This window comes from Anarhichas minor, unplaced genomic scaffold, assembly GCF_050575085.1.
Source record: "Anarhichas minor isolate MPS153535 unplaced genomic scaffold, ASM5057508v1 ptg000074l, whole genome shotgun sequence".
Classification (NCBI taxonomy): Eukaryota; Metazoa; Chordata; class Actinopteri; order Perciformes; family Anarhichadidae; genus Anarhichas; species Anarhichas minor.
The window spans coordinates 5,223,132-5,232,199 of NW_027466520.1; the positions used below are offsets into that span (position 1 = coordinate 5,223,132).

The window sequence follows — 9,068 nt, forward strand, 5'->3', positions numbered from 1 at the left end:
AATAATTCATACAAGCACTGGCATTGCACTTAGTGAACTATAGGAACAAGATAATATGTGAATGATCCATAACAAATATTACATGATTATGTGATTTGTTAAATGTGTATAGTTTATTTTTTATTTTTACCAATCAAGATAATCAAGAGCATTTGAAGACCAAACACCAGTTAGGAATCATGACAGGTGAAGATGTTTTATTAGTACAATTATCAGATTTTTCTCAACTGGGATGCTTGTTATTATTCTCTGTGGGCTGCTCATCAGTCTATTTATGCCTGACAACTTGTAAATAGATGCTCAATAAAACAAATTAAAAAACAAAATTTAATTTTTGTCTTTTTTCGCACTTTTTTCTTCTGAAAATCAGGCCAACAAATTTCAACCACGATTTGCAGAGCTGCGATAAAATGCATCAAGACTTTAAAAAGTGACTAATACTGAGTGTTTATTTAAAAAAGATATTTTGATGAATATTGTAAACCAAATTTCATGGCAATGCGTCCAATAGTTGTTGAGAGTTTTTGCTTAAAGCCCAAAAAGTCAACCTCTTTGCAGTGCTGGATGGAAAGTCAGGGGATCGCCAAAGTCAGTGGGCTTCATCCTCTGAGGAACACGAATCTCTGTACAACTTTATTTTATGGCAATCCATCCAATAGTTGTTGAGATATTTCAGTCTGGATTTAAGTGACGGATCACCTTTATTGAGATGATTACAGGGGTAACAGTGGGATGGGGATGCTTGCTTCCTGCCTTCTTCTGCCAACAATTATGTGGAAATGTTGAGAAATTGTTATTGTTTGGTGAAACTTATGTGACAGGATCAGAGTATCAGTGTTTCTTTTTTCACACACAAGATCCCTTCTCCATAAAGGCAACTACAGTACAGCAGTATACACTTTTGATTGCAAACTGCACAAGAATGACGTTTCCTTGTTTGTATTTTGCTGTGGTTTTGTGTCTCCTTACTGCTGATATACATACCAGATGATTGTAGGTTATTTAGATAACTCCTGTTGGTAAAAGTGAGGCGTTTGATCAGATTATTAAATGTCAGCCAAATGTAAAAGCTCATTTAAAATGGCCAAAAATGCATGATTTTGAAAATATAAATGTGTAAAGGTTATTTTGTACAAGATAATTAACCCAGTTTAGAGCAAACTACCAAGTGTTCCAGCTGTAAATCTCTTTTCTTTTTAAGTGATTTGTGTTTGAAATTATAAATGATTCATGCTCACTTTAAAATGCTCTAAGTTTTACTCTGTCAGGCGTCCTTCATTCAGTCCCCCCTACCAGCAGCTGCCCCCCCCCCATCACCTAATGTTGAACATGAGGCAGCGTTCTCCATGGAAACTGCAGCCCTCTGAGGCAGTCGCAGCTAATCCTCGGGAGATTTACTCAACTCTCACTTCTCATAAGAGGGTTTTATTTGCAGCACCAATGCCCAAGAATTCTCCCCAAACGAGCTCTGGGTCTTCGGTTTATCCCGTCGGCGGAGGAAGACAAACCTAGTTACAGCAGCAGAGAGGAGCAGAGGGGAGAACGGATCATCTGGTAAGCGTTTTCATCTATTCTACCTCAGGTGTAACTGTAGCTTTAGTCCTCTTATTGCTCGGTCGGTGTGACCTGCAGGGTGCACAGCGTGGGAGGATGTTGGAAGGTGCTTTGCGAGAAAGCTCTGCATGTTTGATCTTAGATGACTCAGAGATCATAGAGAATGAAAACAAAATGTTGTGTTAATGTTCATATTACTGGTATGTGTATACTGTCTAAATATTTGTACAACTTGTATTTTGGTGCTTTGGCAACATTGTTCTTGAAACTTTCATGCCAATAAAACCACATTTAGTATTTGAATATAAAAAAACCCCATTTGATTTGAACGTCACCTGTGTGTTAGTTATCTTCCTTAACTATTGATGCTGCTGAATATGAAAACTGGTTCAGTATTTTAACGTTTTAAAAAACATTCAGACTTTCATGGGTGCAGCATTTCCAGTGACCTTCAGTGGGGAACGTTGTTTTCAGATGTGGATCTTTACGTCGTTACTTTGTGTTAATAATAGCTTTTCCTTTGCTCAATGTTTTCCTCGATACACTTTTCTCCACAGTCTCCCCCTCCATGCCCCTGAGCTCTCTCACTTGCCTGCACTAATCCCTTTGTTGTGGACTGAGGGGCCCAGGCTTTGGCTGACCGATCGGCACTGTAAGGGGCTGGTTCAGCTGAAAGGAGCCCATCGAGCCCTCCTGTCCTCCACCAAATCAGGCGGGCCTATTATTAACGCCTCTCACAGCTTTCAGATCCCTCCTCTCGTTCACCTTGATTCAAATTTCTCTCTCAAGCCACTTGTTTGTGTTCATCATCTCAAGTCCTGAGCCAGTCTTGGGAGCTTAAGGGAGTCGGACAGCCCCGGTAGGAACATGCACTTCAGGGGCAGTGCTCCCACTTTGCTGCTGCTGCTTCTTTGTCAGCTGGAGGTAAGAGGTCAGGAGCTGGGGTACCTGCAGGAGGCTCTCAGGGCCTTGGATCTGCCCCCGGGTACCGACGAGAAGCCACAGCTCCAAAAGAACCACACGGGTATCCTGATCACCAAGCTCCTCCAGGATGTGCACTGTGCAGAGCGGACTGGCACCTCTCAGGATGTCTGTGGCAAGGTAAATCTGTCTTCTTGTTACCGTACAACAACTGTTACATCCACATGCTGAGTGCTTATTATGTGTTCATCCCACTCCTGCCTGCCGGTTCCAAGAAACATGGTTGTTATGGCTGGAATGTGAGTGAATGTGGAGGCTTAAGTCCTTGAACTCTATGGGGCATTCATGCTGAGTGGCTTTAGACATCCCTCAGTTTGACATAATAAACTGGATTTAGAGGCACTTCACATGTTTGTGCAGGCGGGCTGACAATAGGATTATGTGCGTGTCGAGCCTTGAAAGTGAGGTTTTGAGAGAAACGTTCTACTTTTTGTAATTTCTTGCTGAACAGTCTGCTTCCTCAGACAAATAATAGTGCTTTGCTCTTATAGCCTTCTGTATTTTTGTGTGTGGGTCTAATTGGGCACAAACAGTAGCACAAAGCTAGCATTTATCTGGGAAGCAGAGTGCAGTGTATGCAGAAGAAAATAGGCCGTTTATCAAGCGGACGCCTCTTCTAAGCTCACTCGCATCTCAATCAACACTCACATGACCTTTCTGTGACTTTCCATCCTTAAAACCTGTATTTTTTCTTCTTTCCTTCTGTTCTTGTTACAGTGCCTGACACCAGACATAGCTCTCTCTGTGCTGGAGGATGATGGGAAGGCATACCTCACTGAGGGGGACTACCACCGGATCTCCACTGTTCTGCTGTACTACATAATTAACTTGCAAGACCTGTGTGTGTCAAATGCCGCCTCCCTTTCCTCGTCCTCGTCCTCCTCTTCATTTGGGAACTATCAGTTCTACCTTTTGGCCCTGACCAATCTGCACCCGGCTGAGGACAACCTGTTCCTGTCATCCAGAGAAACAGAAAGTATTCTGCAGCTCATCAACCAGCACTACGACTCCTCCAATCAAGACGCCTTATCTGATTTGCAAGTAAGGAATTTTTATCTGACAAATCTATCCCGTGTCGACAGGTGCACCTCCGGATATGATGATGTAACCTTTGATTCCACAGTGTATTGATGCCGCTCACCTCCTTGAGGAGGTTAACGTACAAGAAAATCCAGGTGCTGGTGTTTCCTCTGTGCCCAAACTGGCTGCTGCCATCATCACCCATATCCTGCAGGGCCACTGTTTTAGACGAAGGAACCTCCCGTCTCCGGCTTTCTTTACCGACTACATCTTTCAATCCCTAAATTGCACAAGTGACCTGCAGACAATAGGTAAGTTCAAGAGCACAGTTGGCTTGCTATGCACATTCAAACTGACATTTGCTTTTTTTTTTTATCTAAGGTATTGATCATGTTGTCCTCTGCTGGTATGAGGAGATTCCTCCTTAATCGCAGCTACATAAAAACTGCTGCAATTTGATCTTATTCTCATTCTATGTGTTATTTAAACTTACAATAACTGAATTTTCTGCCACTTGGGGCAGCTGGAGCAAGCTATAAACACAACACTGTCAAACATTTAGCCAGCAATTGAACATCCAACAGGTACGGAGCAACATTGGTATTTATTTGGAGTCAAGTCAAATTCTGGCCACCTGACAATTAAGTCGGTTAATCAGAGCTTTTTCACTCAAAAAATAGCTGCCTGCTGCAAAAACCACAAAATGAGCGAAAAGAAGCTGTCAGGTGATCATTCTCTGTGGGTTCATGAACTTTAATACTGGATGCAACGGTTAATGACCAGTCATCTGTGTCACTGTTAGGTTTTCTTTAGCTCTATTATTCTATCTCATCTGCATAAAGTGCCATTTTGTCCCATAAAGACACTGAATAATTCTGCTGAATCTCGCCTGGTGCACAGTATCATGATGCAGTGATGTCTCTGCTCAGATTTAGAGGAGTTGCTTCATCAGCTGGGAGTAGGACGGGAAGCAGCGTCACACTCTCACAACAGGAAGAGGCGGAGTTCACAGAAAGGGGCCGGGCCTCCGCCGGATGGTTGCAACCATGAAACTGGTGGAATAAGCAGGGACTGGGCACAGGTGAGGCTGAGGCAAATGATTGATTTCCTGCACAGAGAATCACAAGAAGCATGATAGCATTGCTGTAACCTGCATGCAGTTACTGTGAGGCTTGATTTAATGAGCCTCCTACTCATCCACAAATGTGTCTCTTCTTTTGAATCTAATCAGGTCTGTTATTCAGCCAATCAGCTGTTGGATATTTTTGCTCTGAATCCTCATTTGCCAATTTCCAAGGAGCACTTCAGACAAATGTGCCCTGCCATCATTCAGCAGTTGCTAGGCAATGCCTGCGAGTCTGCAGAGCAGAAAGGAAGAGGATCTCTGCCCACTGCTCTTGAGAGTAAGAGATTTTACCTATATAGGGGGGGGGGGGGTCGGAGAGGCACTCAGCTGTGTTATCACTTAGCTGCCCCTAAAGGTCGAATGGGAGATTAGCCATGGACAGACACAGAGGTGCACACTCACTCACTCACAGATGCACACATGCGATAAGCGAAGGGTCCTCCTCAATAACAGCTATACGAAAAGACAACAAATATTGTCCTTGTAAGACGGATCTTCAGAGTGGTGTTTTCTTTTATTTCATGTTGTGATATGATCAGCCAGCATTTTTAATCTTAATATCTGGACAGGGAAAAACTGTGTCTCTGCTCCCTGCAGAGTACGGCTACAGCACGGCGGCCGTCCTGCTCATCACGGTGGGATCCATGCTCGGTATCTGCCTGATCTTCTTCAACTCCTGCCAGGAAACCTACACACTCATCCTGCAGCTGTTTGTGGGCTTGGCAGTGGGAACCCTCTCAGGAGATGCACTCCTGCACCTCATACCGCAGGTATAGAACACAGAGCCACTGCATCACCCTCTGTAACTGTGAGTCAAGCGCCATAAAAAACTCTCTGTTGACTGTGGAGTAAAAGTCCAATTGTTTTCCTTCCTGTCTCCTTTGGAGATCCTTGGCCTCCACGATGACACTCACAGTCACGATGACGAACACTTTGCGGACGATAAAGAGTATCTGTGGAGGATTCTGGGCATAATCGCAGGGATCTACGGCTTTTTCCTCATTGAAAGAATCTTATCCTTCTTCGTTCCTTCTCATGGCCATGTAAGCGTTTTGTTTTTGCAGCCCTTATCAATTTAATGAAGGCGAAGGGGCTGATTTTGTTTATCGAGCCAGAGGTAGAACTTTTAGTTTTCCATGAACAAGCAAGTTTGTGCAGAGCTGATTGGTTGAGCAACAGTGGTCTCGTGGTCTTTCTTTTGTCTGCAGAGTCATGGTGACCTTCCCTTAGAGCTCAACTGCAATGGCCAGTCACAGAGGGGCAAGTCCATCTCCACCATACAGCTGGTGAGTCTCATCACTACCCAGAAACATTGTTCTTGGCAGGAAAACCTGATTCCCGTCATCATCCCTGTTATGTGCTTGTTAGAGGAGATGCAGGGAACATGACAAGGTTATTGGAAGTTAAACAGCAAGATATTAAAATGGTGCCTCATGCCAAGTGCCGAGAAAAACAAAAATACTGAGATGTAAGGTGTTATATTGTTACAGTTATCTTGCAATTGTAGATGATTAAGCCAGTGCTGTGTCACAAGTTTAGATAGAGCACTGTTCTTTGGTTTGATCAAGTTTGCTGTCACACTACACTACTGTCAGTGTGAATGGCAGAAGCAGGATGTTTCAACCATTTATCTGTTGCAATTAGCCGTCTTTTCCAAATTCTCTGCCTGCTTTCTAACTTGTTTTCGTGAAATTTCAAACATTTTGAGCCCAGGTGCAGAGCATGTCACTGGCAGTTGGCGTACCGTATCTGGTATATATGTATATACATACTGTATATACCGTATATATAATACAACATTTTTTTAAATAAAATCATAGGGAACATAACTGTTATCCATTTGTGCAACAAAACTGTCCTTCACTCCCAAAAAAACAAGAAGCAGCTGTGGCAGCAGCAACCCAAATACAATGGTTACATGTTGTGTTTACTCTGCTGTGCCACTGCGGAGTTATTAAAGTCAATATATTTTCTTTACTCCCACGCTACTCCTCCAGTTAAGCATCAAGGAAGCACTAATGCACTTGTTATAAACAGTGGAGATTAGCTAGAGGACACTGTCGATAGGAGACCAACCTTTCAGTCACAGCACAACGTTTAGTCTGCACACATGAGCAGCATAAAACAGTCGTAAAACACACGTAGGATAACATGAATCCATTGAATCCATGTTGAAATTCAAAACACAGACTGAAATTCACTTGAATCAATTTTCCTGCACTGCTTTTATATAACAGGCAACGAAGAGTAGTGTGGGAGGGAGTGAAGGAACAGGGCATGTAGGATGTTGGAGAATGAGAAGTATTGAATCATTCAGAAAGCTCTTCATGCACCGTGTTGAATGCACACTTGAAAACTCGACACAAAGATGGGTCACCAACCATCTTTGTTACATAAAAGTATCCTGTATGGGTGAATTTGTCTCTTTGCGAACCAGTCTTGATTTCTCTAATTGGAATCAAAGGTTAAAAAAGAGAGTATTGCTGTGAATAATTATCTGTATCCTGCAGGGACCAGTGGATGACTTGGAGTGTATAGAAGCGTCTCCTGAACACGTTGACACTAGGAGACCTTCACGTCAGAGTAAGGTCCTTCAACTTGAGCTGCACAACACAGATGAATGTGATGCACTTTGTAATTAGTCGCCTGGCATGACAGAGCGTTTGTCACGGTCTGAGGATGAGCCTCAGCGATCACAGACTCCCTTTTGTGTTCCCAGTACAAGGCGTTCCTCTGCTGGCCATGATGGTAATCGTGGGAGACAGCCTTCATAACTTTGCTGACGGCCTGGTAGTCGGGGCGGCCTTCTCTTCCTCGGCCGAGACCGGCATGGCGACCACCGTGGCCATCCTGTGCCACGAGATCCCGCACGAGATGGGTGAGAGGTCACGGTTCCTCACTTTGGGAGCACTTTTGTTATATTTTGGCCAGGAAACACTTTGCTTGACTCTTTTTCTTTGTCTGCTTTCTGTCTCAAAGGGGACTTTGCAGTGTTGTTGAGCTCTGGACTCTCCGTGAAGACTGCTGTGCTGATGAACTTTCTCAGCGCTCTGACGGCCTTCATGGGACTCTACATCGGACTGTTTGTTTCCTCAGACATGGAAGTGCAGCGGTGGATCTTTGCCGTTACTGCTGGGATTTTCCTCTATTTGTCACTGGTCGAAATGGTAAAGGAGCCTTATTAAAGGATAAGGCTGGTGATACTCCAAATTTCAGTTATTGTCAACAAATCCCATTAAAAAAAGACCAAAATAAACAATTAATTATCTGATAAAGTTTATACCATCCCAACAAACTAAATGTGGGACAAAGAGTGTCACCAATGCTGAATATAGGCTATAATGTTTCTTCTTCTTTGCCTTCTTGTTTAGACCCACATGTATCGCTTCATGTTAAAAGTACTTTCCCTCAGTCTTTGTTTTAGCTGCATTTCCTGTTCTTTGTAGTTTCCATCATACCTAAATCTGCTTAGCTTGTGACTTTGAGGTGACTCGCAATTTCCCCTGTTTGCAAAGACACTGACAGTTTAACTTGCGCTTGACCCACTTGTGCGCAGTTTGATTGACAGCCCTCCCTGCATTCTTCACAGCCATTGGATAAAAGCCAGATTTCAGAAAAGTGTCTGTCCTGCAGTGGTTTGACTTTTAATAACGAGAGCCAATCAAATATGTCAATATCTGGTATGCTTACTCTGCACTAGAGCATGTGTACTAATGTGCAGCTGATAACAGTCACCAACAAAAACACATTTTACTGCTATTTAACATGTTTCTTTATTGTAAAAAGACAAACTACCGTATCATGGTTTTGGTCTTTGCATGGGATTCCTTGACAATAACAAAAGTATAGAACAATGCCAGCCTCTTCTTTAAAGAAACAATCCTCTTTCTATCAAATATATCTATCAAAACTGTTATTATTTTAGTTTTACTCTTCATTTCTGTCTTTCTTTCAGCTTCCAGAGATGAGTCGGGTGAAGACCGACAGACCGTGCCTCATGTTTCTCCTGCAGAACCTCGGCCTGTTGATGGGTTGGGCCTGTCTTCTGCTCCTCGCGCTCTTTGAACATGAACTCAAATTCTAAATGGCGTTTTAATGGAGTCGTGACGCAAATCTCTTCGCAGAGGGTTGAGTCAAAACAAATGTTGACTCGTGTGCGCAACCCGGATGTTATAACAAGTCATTATTGGTCAACGAGTGAGTATTTCATGATGTTGTAGTCTCAGCACTGGATGGTAAATGTACGTTAGCTGTATGAATCCTCTTTTTTTTTTTATACTTGATGATTTATTTTTGTATGTTAGGTATCTGGACACTAAATCGTTTAAACTCTAATAATGACCATATTTGGCAGATTCAGGTACAATTGTGCACATCTGTTGTTCTG

The 9,068-nt window shown here is 43.0% G+C and overlaps 1 protein-coding gene across 1 annotated transcript; it reads left to right on the plus strand.

Moving 5' to 3' along the window:
* Nucleotides 1–2,421: 2,421 nt before the first annotated feature.
* On the plus strand, nt 2,422–8,765 carry LOC142937689 (zinc transporter ZIP12-like). Its single transcript, XM_076080737.1, has 11 exons — nt 2,422–2,655; nt 3,253–3,576; nt 3,659–3,866; nt 4,485–4,636; nt 4,787–4,958; nt 5,279–5,451; nt 5,569–5,724; nt 7,192–7,264; nt 7,401–7,559; nt 7,661–7,848; nt 8,637–8,765. Exons 1-11 carry the CDS (start codon nt 2,422–2,424, stop codon nt 8,763–8,765), a joined length of 1,968 nt encoding a protein of 655 aa, XP_075936852.1.
* The last annotated feature ends 303 nt before the right edge of the window (nt 8,766–9,068 follow it).